The sequence below is a fragment of the Falco peregrinus genome, chromosome 11 (genome assembly GCF_023634155.1).
Source record: "Falco peregrinus isolate bFalPer1 chromosome 11, bFalPer1.pri, whole genome shotgun sequence".
Taxonomy (NCBI): Eukaryota; Metazoa; Chordata; class Aves; order Falconiformes; family Falconidae; genus Falco; species Falco peregrinus.
In genome coordinates, this window is record NC_073731.1 from 19,945,700 (window position 1) to 19,959,908 (window position 14,209).

Genomic DNA, 14,209 nt, shown 5'->3' on the forward strand with positions numbered 1-14,209 from the left:
TGTTTCCACCTTTTATATAATTCTCACTGCTGTCTAGTCACAATCTAAAGAGGACAAAGCATTCCCAATGTGAAACAAATTTTAAAAAGACAAAATTAAAGGAGACTTTGCATTCAGTAACAATTTACACAGTTTGTATGTTTGAACTACTACATTGTTAGCTGAAGAGCCAAAGCATTCAACTACCAGATACTACCTTAACAGTTGTAGAAAATATTAAGAGGTAAACGTGAGGACCTATGAACTTACACATATTTTAAACAGGCTTTAACACATTATCACTTAAATCTGGATTTACACTGGTGTTGTTCCAATCAACATTACTGACTGAATCTAGTGTTTGGTCGCTGAAAAGGGTCTGCAAGAAACCACTGAACAGAAAGAACAGTGCACTGAATGGCACGGAGAGAGGTAAATGTTTTCTTGGTCTAGGCACAGCAAAACTGCATGTTTTAGTATCTCAAAATAAGCATAACCGTATAGATACACCTTCTATGAACTACTGTAGGAAAAACAAGTCATTGATATTTTTCCTCTAGGGACTAATGCTGGCAAGTTACAAAAAAAAAAAAGTTACCTTTTAGCACAGCAGCAACGCATATGTATTGAACAGAAACACAGGAGGCTGGTTAGGAATGATTTTTCATAAATCATTTAGGTTGGAAAAGACTTTTAAGATCGAGTCCATTACAGGGTTGCCCAGCTCAGAAGCAATGCACATTACTCCAATTGAACTTACTTGCACCATATGAAAGACTCCTACTTAGTAAGGACGTCATTACAGGGAAATTAGTACCAATTTTCAGGTACTTAAGTGACAAACTTCTACTAACAAATATACTTTCTCTTATACTGTTACTAGTATTGGTTATTGATCACATCTGAAAACAGGACTGTGGTCTGTGAATTAAATTTTCATCTGAATTTGTGTAAGAATTCTCCAAATTCTATTGGAAAAGTAAAAAAAATAAAAAAAATAAAAAAGCAGCAGCATGATTCGAAAGTCCCTTTGCTCTAAATGAACTCAGGCCAGAAAGGAAAATATAACTTTCTGAACAATCCAAATCATCAGGTAAGCACATGCCTATGCAAAGTAGATTCACTCCTTATCCAGTCTGATTTATGCCAGAAAATAAATCAGGCTTATAAGGCTCAACATAAGCCTTTTAAAAGTAGCTAAAATTTGTATCGTTTATGTATATGTGTGTGTGTATATATATATGAGGTACGTAAATGCATACACACACACCCTGTATGCCAGAAACTTTTGGTTTACCAAGAATGCCAGAACTAGAAATCCTGAGGTAATACCTCTAAATCCTAAGGTGCCATGCCTTAGAAAGTCACATTTCTTCTATAAAATTGACCCTCCCTATCTGTCCTGAGCTTCAGACCATTTGGTGTGTTTTAAATGAAGGAATCCCACAATCAGAAAGAAACATTTCTCTATACCTTAGTTGTTTGAAATAGCAACACTAGTGAGTCCTGATGAGATCGTGAAGAAGAAATCACTGCATAAAGCAAGCTGTACAATAAAACTGAGTCATTAGGCATGTAATAAGCAATAAATTCCTACAGGCAATTTGTAAGCACAGCATGTTTTCATTAACTGCACGTATTTCCCTATTTCTGCTGATTGCTCTGATATGTCTACAAACTGGTACCAACCAAAGTTACTTGAGTCTACCCAGGAGCGAGGGGATAATTTAAAAAACCCCAAATACAAAAACCAAGCAAACTAAAAAAATAGCCCCCCAAACCCAAACTTGTCCAAAAGAACCCTAAAAACAAAATAAAACCCAAACACCAAACAAATAAAACCAGAAGACACAAAACAAAACAGAAAGACATGGCATTCTGGACTGCATTGCTGATCAGAATGACATCAAAAGATAAAGGGAAAAAAAAAGGAGTAAATATGTATTAAACTCATACAGGTAACAATTTCACAACCAAGGTAAACCAAGATTCTTAGAGCTTAACACTTTAGAAGTTTAAATACAAATTTTTGTATGCTTACATGTAAAATTAGGCAGAGGCTCCAAATTTCTTGTTAAAAGTTAAAGAACTCTTCTCATGATCAGACTATTTGGAAGCCCTTTAATGTCACACATGCACAGGCGTTCTGCAAAAATATTCACCTTCTCCCCTATCATATTAATCAGCTTTTAATAAAATGATCTTATGTAATCATTGCCTTTAAAAGGCTCATGAAGTTCTTTGTGTGTGGGAACAGGAGTAATAAACTAGGCCAAGAGCACCATAAGATAGTCTGCAGTTTGTTTTTATAGTTTGTCTGTTTTCTTGGTTTTGTTTTTTTAAATAAAGGGTATGTATGAGAAGGATTCATTAGTTGGAAAGACCTGAAGATTTCAGAATCAGAGTTCATAAAACTTTTCTGAATTAAGGTCACAGGTAAACAGAAAGCTTGAATTTGTTGCTTATGCCAAGCCACAAATTTAATCCTCTAACAAATGTAAGAAACACTTGGTTCATCCAATGACAGGTTAAATAAGTACTTCCCATTAAAGATTAGGGCATAGATTAGTTATTTGAATAATCTCCATAATGACAAACATGTACGTAATTTACACAGCTATGTTGAGTCCAAAAATAAAGCTCAGCAAGAATTTCAGCATCTTGAAATTGTGTCCAAGAAAAGCAAAAAGTACTCACTGAAAACACAGCATCCAGGAAGAAAAAAATAAAAAGTACAAAAATACTATGGTACCAGAACCCCTGCACTTACAAAAAAGCAGAGTAGTACAAACACATGTAATTAGGAACTGATAAAACTCTCAAGAATATATTAAGTTATCCATCACTTCAAAAATTTTTCAACCAAGCATGGATGTCTCACTGAAACATACAATTTAATTCAAGCACAAACAGTTGGGATCATGTCAAAAGTCACTGCATAAATTCGTGTGGCGTGAATCAGGTAAAAGAGCAACTAAAGTCAGGACTATCCCATACCATTCTTCTTTGGGTCCAGAGAAGGATTGTTGAGCAGAAGTAACGTACCAAATTTCATTTTTATTTACCTAAAATATCTGTCACCCTGCTGTACCTAAGAAAGAATTTTGACAAAGTAGTAGTTTATTCTTTAACCCTAACAAAACCCCATAGAACTCTATCAACCAATTAATTCACCAACATGGTATCAACCAAAGAGAATCATGCATTTGAAACCCTCCTTCCCCTTCACAAACGGACGCCACTCTTTGAAACTCTTCTCCATGCTTAAGCTATTTTGACTTTAGTCAAATAGTTTGCATACAAGCTTCTTTTTACTTTGCATAAATGAGTTTTGTCTGTTTTTTAAAGCAGGGGTGTTACTGCAGTATAGAGCAGCCCAAAAGATTCACACCTTATTTTATTATGACAGCTGACGATGCTTGGCTTATGTATGTTCTCCAAACCCTTAAAATAAAATAATCATTAATAATAAACACAAAAAGCACAACCCCAAGACTAAGATGCAAGAACTAAGATAATGAAATGGCAAGATGCACCCTGATGGATAAATTCTTCTACACAACTCATATGAAGTTATTAAACTTGAAAGCCATTACAAATGATCTTAGAAGTTAATGCAATCTTTTACAGCAATCTAAACACATTTATCACCTATTAACTCTTGAGACCTTAAGAATGAAAAATAAATTTAACGTCCAGGTCAGATAACCCAGTGCACCTCTCCTACAAGATAACCACGTGCTAAATTTCACAGTGAATTTTATAACACTGGCAAACAATTTCACCTTTATAACAACTTCCTTTTTTTTCCGCTGTGCCTCCTCATGCCCTTCTAAAATGCTGCATTTGGTAACGCTCACATCTCTGGAAACCCAAGCTGAAGTACACAACACTTCAGCTGAACTCAGCTCCTCTCTGGGACTGGCATCACCTACAGGAGCCATCTGCATGAATTCTGGGTGCCTTCATTGTGTGACACTATCGAAGGAGAGCGTTCAGTGAGTCTGGCTGGCAGTGTAACTGTTACGAGGACATCTGGGGATTACAGTGTGCCTGGCAAAACTGCACCTGTGACATGCAGGGTTAGGAAGGAAGGAGCTAATTCACTGGAGGGGTGCTACTAACCTTACACATTTGAGCAGGTAAGGGAAAGAACCATTTCACTTGCGACTTGACAAGTAGGCACTGAGACAACAAGCCTTGTCTTTGAGATCCAAACTAGAACATCAGTTTGTACTGTACCACGTGCCATCACTCCAGAATGGTGCTGCATTGAGCTAGGCAATTCACCTTCTTAAATATATTCCACTGCAGGAACACAGTGTCCACAAGGCAGCATTGCCATGTTTAATTACTACTACACTACCTGCTTCTAATTCTTTTCTAAATCTGGCTTTTTTTGGTGCCAAAACTTATACCAATTTCTAAAGCTACCAAAATGGCATAGTGACACCTAAAGACTAAAAAATTACTAGTATTCATAAGAAAACAAATTACATCTCAAGAGAATTACATATAATGTATATAGCAAAATAAAAAGTATAAAAGTAATTGAACTGTATTTCTGCAATTCAAAAGCAAACAAATTACACCAGAATTATGCAAAACTCAACATTACAGACCAAAGAGCTTCAGAATTAGATGTGCACATGAAAGAGATCTAACCTGCTAAAATAACTGCAAGGCATCTCAACTGTAAAGTAATGGCACCAGATATAGAGACATTACTTTTATTCTAATTCACAATTACAAATACAGTAATCTGAGTCATAGGGGTTGGGGGGGATGATGTAATCTTCTCTGACATTTAGTTTAAAAACATAAAAAGATTGAAGTAAAGACAAAAGACAAAACAGAAGCAGTGAAAGTATATTAGGAAAAATTGAATAAAAATATACCACACCAGATAAAATTATTTTATTCCCTTAAATTACAAGCAGAAAGGCAACCAAACTCAGTTTCTTTTCTTGGCTGCAGATGTCAGTAAAAGTTCAAGATCTATAGCTGCCAAAAGTAACCATAGATGGTTCAGCCTCCTACATTCTCTTAAAATCATTTTTAGCTTTCTCCTCTTCCTTCCAAAGGGACTGAGCTCTTGTATTCTTACCCCTGAGAGATCTGATCTCCATTCTCTGCTCTACTCCATTGCACCACTTATTTTCTCCTGTAAATCAAATTGTTCCTATCCAGGGGCTAAAATTGCAGGTGGTAAGACCAAAGGCCCACAGAATGGAGCTACTCAAGGCTTTTATTGCATGAGTACCTGCTAGCTTTCTCTACAGAGATGACAGCAGTGAACATCATCTACCCTGACCTCAGCAAAGCCTGCAGTGTGTTCCATAGTGTCCTTTAACTAGATTGGTAACATATGGCCTAGGAAAGTAAACAGTACGGTTGGGAAAAAATCAGCTGGACCACCAGGCTAGAAAGATTGTAATGACTGGTACAAAGTCCAGCTGGAAGCTGGTTGCTGGTGGCATCCCCCAGGTGCTGATACTGGGGCCAACAGTTTAACATCTAACAATGTGAACAAGTTAACTGAATACACTCAGCAAGTCTGCAGATGATGCTAAACTTAAGATTCACTCTCAAGGTGTGACAACTAAAGGGAGAAATTACTTAACGAAAAGATACATAACTGGGCTTCTTTCAGAGAGGCACGGTGGACAGGACAAGAGGCAGTGGTCACTAAGTTTCAACAATGGAAATCCCCATTAGATGATGGAAAAAAATATTTTCACAATAGTGGTCAAACACTGAAAGAGACATCGTGAGCAGCTGTGAAATCTCCATCCTTGAATATTCTGGAGTACTGATGGGAGAAGTACCACCTTCACAACATTCTATCCTCTTTTACAGGACAAGCTAATTCATAGAAGTTATGAAAACTACTAAGAATCACAGAATTGAACATTAGTAAGTTAAAAAGCTAACTAAGGAGTATTTTGTTTAAATTAAAAGTTAAGATTCTTAAAATATCATTAGACTATGTAAAGTTTGTTCCAGATTTCATCTGGTAAAGGTCTTAGTAACACGTGACAGCACAGCCCCACAGCATTCATCTGTTCTGAAAAGTAGGTGCAAGTCATCACTCCGCATTTGCCTGCTGTGCCGCGCTGCATGTACTATGAATTAACATGTTTTTCTGGCTTCTTTCTGAAGTATGTACTGGAGAACCTCTATTGTATTTGCTCCCTGAGTTGTGAGGCAAGAAGACATTTGCAATACTTCTATGTAATCTTCTCTCTGTGAAGAGAACACCTTATTTCGGTATCTAAATGTCAAAGTAAGTAAAAGAAACTGCAGGATTATTATCTCTATGCTATAGCTGGAGAAGCAGAGATTTGACAGTTAAATGACTTTCTCAAAGTCAGAGAAAGTAGCTGAATCAAGCCCAATAAATGAATACAAAAATTTCCAACTTCCAGTTTTTGTGTTGGCAGTGAGAAAGGTAAGCCACATGTTTGCCAATGAGAGAGGAAAATACATATGTACATACAAAGTGTTTTTCATATTGGAGCATATACGCTTCATTTATTTTTTTTGGTAGCTTCTAGTCATTTATGGTCCAAAACAGCTGAGAGGCACTGGATGTAATGAGAAAAAGAAAATTCCTTCAGAATGCAATATAAGAGCCCTTGTTTCACACTTACTGTGCTCGCTATTTTCCATTTCTAGGTACATAATCCTCCCTGCCCCAACACAAAAATATTTTGCTTGACTGCTGAATAGGAGATGACATGAGCACTTACCTAATTTACAGAAAGAAATCAACAAACCCTTTTTGAGCTTTAGCAAGCCTCTTCCTACATTAGCATTAGGGCAATTTAAAACAATACTTGAAATGCTTTTGCAACATTTAGCCAAACTCAATCGTGCCTTCTTCACATTTACTGAAATAAGTTGGGGTAATTTTATTTTTCAATACACACAGCCTTAAATTGCAGATCTGACCATCACCTCCTCCTTTCCAAATCCATCTGTGGTTTCCCTTGGCAGACAAAACAGTCAAAGTTCCTCTGGCCAGCAGCAGAGTAATTAAAAAAACAATTCTTCCAAAGTAGGAACAGACTGACTTTATACCACATTATCAGCTGATGCTCTAATTGGCAAGTCAGAGCTCTGAGACTCTTGTCCTTTCCAAGGCTCAAAGATGAAGTAACAGAGGGAAAAACCAAAGGTGGTTCCAAAGCAGTTCATGAGACAACCTGGCACAACTCAGCTGTGATAAATCACACCCTCTTCCAAGATGAAAGTTGAAGTGTTCAAGCAGGTGGGCTTACTGGCAGGCAAACCACTTCAACAGACACAGAGATAAATGATATTTACTGTTTCTTACCTGATATGCGTTGCCGGAAGGGACTCATACTGGCGAGAAAGGAAGAGCTCTCTGTGCTTCAACTGATGTTTCTGTTTATCAGTCAAATCAACCTCAATTGTAGTTTCAGACTCTTCTTCAACTTCTTCTGCAGAGAAGCAGAGCGTAGGTCGAAATTAACTCTGTTGCATAACACCACTGCAGCCATTTCACTTGACATCCCCCCACCCCTTAGCAACCTCACTTCGGATTTCAAAGAAAGCACGAGTTCAACAACACTACAGTTGATGTAACTTGACAGAATATTAAGTATTTCAAATTCTGTATCTTCCATTTAAACTCTTTAATAATAATTATACTCCTCTCCTACTGTACTACATGTTGTCTTTCACACAGCCGCACGAACAATCCTGACAACATCAGTCGATCTTTTTTCATCTTCCTCCTCCTGTTTTTTCCCCAGCGGTGCCTCCTGCTTGCTGACCAGTTCTGGTTTAGGTTTTCTGCTGTTGACATTGGTACTACTAAAACTTTTACACAAGTCCTGGGGAAAAAGAGTACTTTCCGTGATCAGAAATTTACTAAGCACAATTGCAGTCTAAGCCTGACAAATGGCAGTCTAAGAAAACTGGAAAAGCCTACTGCCTTCCATAAGGGTAAGCTTATTAGAAACTGACAACAAATACAGTTCATTTTCATATTTAAGTAAGATTTTAAGTTACTTCTATTTTAAGCAAGACAGCACTATTTATAAGATAGCATCTGTAACAGCAAAACGCAAATTATGTAGTTCTTTTTGAAGGATATTTTCAGTTGAAAGCTATGTTTTACAGCCAATCTGATCTGAAATTCTCTAGTATTACCTCGTATATAAAAAACCAAGGAAATCTAAAGATTTCAACTAGCTGTAAACTAGGCACATAAAGGAACAAATAAAAGCAGATACTAGAGACAATCACAGAGTTAAACAGCAATGCTCATAGTGGTTGCTAACATGTCATACGATGACAGGCTCTCCAAAATGGCTACCCTGGGATCTTCATGGCTGAAATCTGCCTTCCTAGTGGATTCCTGGGACGTGTGGAACTTGAATCTACACATCCTCTAGCATCCCAGAAAGGACAAAAAATCTTTGTGAATACCACATGCAAAAATACAGAGAATTTAATAACTTCTGTAAGATTTCACAATTTTCTACCAGCTAAATTACCCATCAGCTACAAAACCAAGCATGCTTTATAAAATATGTCACAAATTAAACACTGAAAACTCAGCATTAGGTACTTATTTCATGTAACTACCTACAACAGATCACACCATCCAGTCTTCCAACAATAAATATTTTTACAAACAACCTACAGACACTATTTCAAAATGAAGCCTGCCTGCATCCTCATGGCAACCACAGTTCTCTCCAAATTCAACTTTTTTTTTTTTTTTTTTTTTTTTTAAACCCATGTCTGTTTCTGTCCTGGTTTCAGCTGGGACAGAGTTAATTTTCTTCTTAGTAGCCGATACAATGCTGTGTTTTGGATTCAGTACTAGAATGATGTTGATAACGCACTGATGTTTTAGTTGTTGCTAATTAGTGCTTACTCTCAGTCAAGGACTTTTCAGTTTCCCATGCTCTGCCAGTGAGCAGGTGCACAGTAAGCTGCGAGAGCGCAGAGCCAGGATGGCTGACCCAAACTAGCCAAAGTGATATTCCATACTGCAGAACATCATGCAGAACTGGGGGGAGTTGGCATGGGGCCACCGGTTGCTGCTCAGGGACTGGCTGGGCACTGGTTAGCAGGTGGTGAGCGAATGTATTGTGCATCACTTGGGGTTTTTTTCCCCCTTGGGTTTTATTCCTCTCTCTCTCTCTCATTTTCATTACAATTGTTGTTATTATATTTTACTTTACTTCAACTATTAAATTGTTCTTATCTCAACCCACAAGTTTTACCTTTTTCCAGTTCTCCTCCCCATCCCGTTGAGCACTGAGGGAGGGAATGAGTGGCTGCACGGTACTTAGTTGCCAGCTTCTAATAGTTCTTTCCACAAAAGTGATTAAAAATTACGCTCTGATATAAACTTTAAGCCTATCTCAATGTGGATTCCCATCAGTCACCTTCTTTGTTTCAGCATGTTTTGTGGGAAGCAGAACAAGAAAAACAAAAATGAAAACAAGACTCTCCCCAGTCTCATCTGACACCCCACAGCCTCACCTGACACATGTACAAGTTCAAGTCAGACCACAACTCAGTTCAGAATTATTCTGCCATCTATAACACTAACAATAAATAAAGCTTAAAAAAAATGTGCAAGCACAAAGCTTTTTTTAAATTAAGCAAGTAATTAAAGAAAAAATATAAATTAATTGTTAAAAGGTTCGTTTCAAGCGATTGATCACTTTTTATTACAGTAAGTGACTATTACAAGCTACGTTTGTGTTTCAAAGTTCAAACATTAATATTTCTTCTTAAAATACTAAGACATGCCAGTAGTTGCTTTATTGATTTGAGGATTTATTTTAAAACAAGTATATTGCTTGAGGTATTCTACAGGTCCGAAGTTCTCATCTGGCTATTCATTTCCTCTCTCCTTCCTGAAAGTATTATAACAAAGCAGTTTAGGTATCCAAACACAGGTGTCTGGGACCGTTTTAGTTTGACACATGCAAAACATCTGACTGCAGATGTGGCACTAAACACAGGAGAATATATGCCATTTTACAGAGGCTGCAGGGAGCTGAGACTGTATTCCAGAGATGTTCAAGTACCTTAATAGCTCAGAGTAAGAATTTAAATTAAGAAGTAATTTTTTAAACCCTCAAAATTTCAATCATATATTTATTGTACTAATCCTACATAAGCCAAGAAAGTGTTGATCTAAGAGCCTGAAACTGAAATCAAATGTCTCTTACACAGCTCTCTTAAACCACTACAAAACTAAACATGAAATAAAGTAACATTTCCCGAGACATGCATGTTTTACTCATGATGGTCTAACAAGTAGACCAAACCATGGCCAGACACAGAACAGTTCCACTCTTAACACAATATAATTCATCACCAAGATAATTTTACAATTTCCTTCTTCAGCGTTATAATATAAAAACAGGGCTAACAGCATGATTAGCATTTAGTAAAACAAGTAACAGCTTGCCCCAGCAGTAACACAAACCTGTACCAGGGAAGGAAACACTGGAGAGCATCAAGAAGTGAGAAAACTAAATTTGCTTGATGGCAAATAAAAATACAAAACCAATTTCATTGATGGCAATATAAAGAATTCTGCCCCTGAACAAACTTCTAGATAGCTGCTTTCAAATCAGGTCTTTGCACAGATAAGACCCTAACACCTATTAGAAGAAAAGTGGTGATGACCTTCCAGTACTTTTAGAGATCTCTTCACCGTTTTGACTCAGATTTGCATCACATGTGAAATCTGATTTGCCATCCAAGGAGAGATTATTCCTGTCAAATGAAGTTAAATGGAAGGTATCTACAGGAAATCATGAAGTAGCACTAAGCAAAGCACTTTTTCAGCACTCATGAAGAGAAATAAAGCAACGGCTCAGAGTGAGCAAGTATTTTAATGGAGCAATATGGTGATATCATACACAGGCCTCATTGTTCCAAGATTAGAGGAAACAAAATTCAATTTTAAATTGTTTAGCTTAAGAGTATTTTGAAAGCCTTAGGTATGACTACAAATATGAATACAATCAGTTTTTGAAAATGCCACAATCCCCTTTAGACCTTGGGCAAAGTTTACGATAACACTGCTTTGTAGTACTTTTTCTGGTTTACAAGAAATATTTAATTATTTACAGGAAAAATCCTGGAGAGCAGAAGCAGGCATCTCCAGTGAGCTTTTAAAGCTTTAGGTCTATTTATTATACATGGGCTTTCTAATCAGCAATTGTAAATACTTTGATCCTGAAAACCATGGTGATCTGGTGATACTTTCACCGGCAGTGCTGCAGATCTACCCTTTCCCTTTTTTCCCCTCTGATGTAAGTAACGTTTAACTGACTCAACCAAGCAATGGATACCAGGAAGAAAATATAATCCTCACTCATTTTACATATGCATCACCACTTTTAAAAACATGGTGAACTCTTTTTGGTTTTTTTCGCTCTTCCATTTAATTTGTGGGATTCACTGTTAGAAAATGGTGATGTTCGTATGAGAAGAGGCAGCTATCCCTGCCACCCAAACTTTGTTTATATATATAAACTTTACTTAAATATAAACAAAAACAAAAGTATATAATGTAACAACTCAAGCTTTCCACTAGGAAGAACTGTTTGTTTTTACAACTAAGATAAAAATAAACTGCGGGCAAGTCTCTAGAAACACAATACTCCCATTTAATATAAAATGTTTTTTAAATAACTGTAAAAAAAAAAATCCTGAAAGACACTTAAAGGTTTAAATGTGACTCAAACTACTCTATAGTTAACCATCAGCTAGCAAACAAGTTAAATTCCTCTAATATATTACTCTTCCTTAATTAAGTCAAAATAGTTGACTTGGTCAACTATGCGCTCCCCTTGTCTACTGCAACAGAAAGTAAGAGAGATTAGTTTAAACACTGAAGGCTGTCTTCAGGGAGGAGTAAATCTTAAGTTTCAAAGGGAAGAAGAAAGCTCTCCTGCTGCCGCTACCAAACTGCTGACAGCATAACTTTCAGCTAGACGTTGGCTGGATCACAGAAACATGGAAACGCACAGTAAGCCAGGCTGGAAAGGGCCTCGGGAGGTCTCTAGTACAAATCCCTCCTCAAAGTAGGCTCAGCTGCGAGATCAAGCCGGGTTACTCAGCATCTTATTCAGTTGGGTATTGAAAATCTCAAAGGACAGAGACCACAGTCTCTCCAGCAACCCAAACATAGCGAAAAAGCTGTTCCTTACATCTAATCTGAATCAATCCTGTTTCAATTTATTCACCGCAAAGAGTCCAACCCCACCTTCTCTACAACCTCCCCATAAGTACTGGGAGTCCACCTCTTCCCCAAGCTGAACAGGCTCAATCCCCATAGCCACTTTCTAGCAGGGCAAGTGCCCATCACGGTGGCCTCTGCTGTATTTGCTCCAATGTATCAGCACCTTGCCTGTATCAGAGGCCTAGAACTGGATGCAGTACCTAGATAGGATGCAACAAGTACTGAATAATCAGGGAGGATAATCACTTGTCTCCATCTACTGGCTACCTGCCTGGTGATACAGTCCAGGATGCTGGTGGCCAACTTTGTTGCCAGGGAGTTGCTGTCTGCCAGCACCCCGAGGGCCTTTTCTGCAGAGCTGCTCCCCCAAGCCCCTCTGTCCTCAGCCTGTATCCCTGCCAGGGGCTCTCCCTTCCCAGGTGCAAAACCTGGCATTTGTCCCAGATGAGTATCTTCAGGTTCTCCACAGACCATTCCTCCTGCTTTCTAGGAAGCCCTACCTACCAGCCCTTCCCTCAAGCATATCACCAGGTCACCCACCCCCCGCAGCGTGGTGTCAACTGCAAGCATGACAGTGCACCACACTGCCTGCTCCAGTCACTGATAAAAGACAGGTCCCAGTATAGGTCCCTGTATAGATGGTATGGAACCTTCACCACCACCCTCTGACTCAGAACCATGCAATTAGGTTTTTTATTCACCTAGTTGTCCCTTAATCCCAATCAGTTTCAATCCTTTGGCCTAGTGTGCCTATCAAAAATGCTAGTGTTGGCACCAAAAAAAAAAAAAAAAAGCAAAGCAGCAGGAATAAGAGACAAACTGGGAAGACACCATGGGAAAAACCAATACTGCCCTTTTAACAGCAGCACAGAATGATGCCGAATTGAATCAGCAGTGTAACCAAAAACTGAGGTGCATTAACATCCTACCTCTTAAACTTAATTGCTTCCAATTTTGAAACCGTAGCTTAGCTTAGCTACATCCGGCTTATGCAACCTTAGACGGAGAGATTTAAATCACTACCACAATTTGCAGAGTTACAGTAGTTTCACTAAGTTTGTTAAAATACCTTTACAATTATATCGATCAGTGTAAATTTCAGTTCAAAGAATGCCACCAAGCCTTACTTTCAAAACAGTTTCTAAACTTTTTTTTCCTTTCCTGTATACCTTTTTGTTCTATACTCAGACCCAAAACTGTATGTAAGTATCACCAATATATTTTAAAACCTACAGATAAAAAGCCAAGAATGCTCTACAGCAGCAAGTTTATCACACACATCAAAGGAAAGACAGCTGTGCATTAAGTCTCTCTTAAACTTAGTTGGTTGTAGCAAAAACATCAAGCGTGCATTTGGCAGTTAGATGCTATAGCAGTCAGAATTACAGATTCTGGAGCAGAGAGAGTAAATCTGTTTATTGCCAAATTGAGTACAAAAGATAAACACTAAGTCTAACCATCTGAACAACTCTACTCAGACTGTGAATGAAAAGCTCTCTTAGGTGGGAAGCTGGCCCATTTGCTCGTCTTTGTGAGGCTTTTTGCCACGTGTTGTGTTATACATAGTTGTGATATTTAACCCCCTAGTGCTGTAGTAGAAAAGTTTAATCAACTTCATGAGCTCAACTATGCATGGTTATACTGTCAAGTTGACTGAGAAAGTGTTTACCAAAGCTGAATTAATTAGCTTTACTTACACTGCGTCTGTTAGTACAATGTTCAGATGGTTGTTAGAATATATGACATCAATTTGGTATTTGCTGTTACTGCCAGAAAGGATTAGACATCTAAAGCACAATTTTCATGGATTATGAGTCATTTAGATAGTATATTACTTTCTGAAGTGTGAATCTGAGCAATTCTGCAGATAGAAAAAAAAACAACTGATCAGTTGTGTTTACCAGGAATGAGTGTAATTTTAATTCCTGTTGGATAGCATAGATGTATGTGGCCTTTAATGGGATATCCAGTTTTCTT

The 14,209-nt window shown here is 37.8% G+C and overlaps 1 protein-coding gene across 4 annotated transcripts in view; it reads right to left on the reverse strand.

The window, feature by feature from the left end:
- Positions 1-14,209, reverse strand: part of MTA3 (metastasis associated 1 family member 3) — a 136,610-nt gene that overhangs the window by 105,436 nt on the left and 16,965 nt on the right. For all 4 annotated transcript variants that reach the window (XM_055816412.1, XM_055816413.1, XM_055816410.1 and 1 more), the window contains exon 4: positions 7,319-7,445. In XM_055816412.1, coding sequence (XP_055672387.1) covers positions 7,319-7,445 — 127 coding nt within the window. The remainder of the gene's footprint in view (positions 1-7,318; positions 7,446-14,209) is intronic.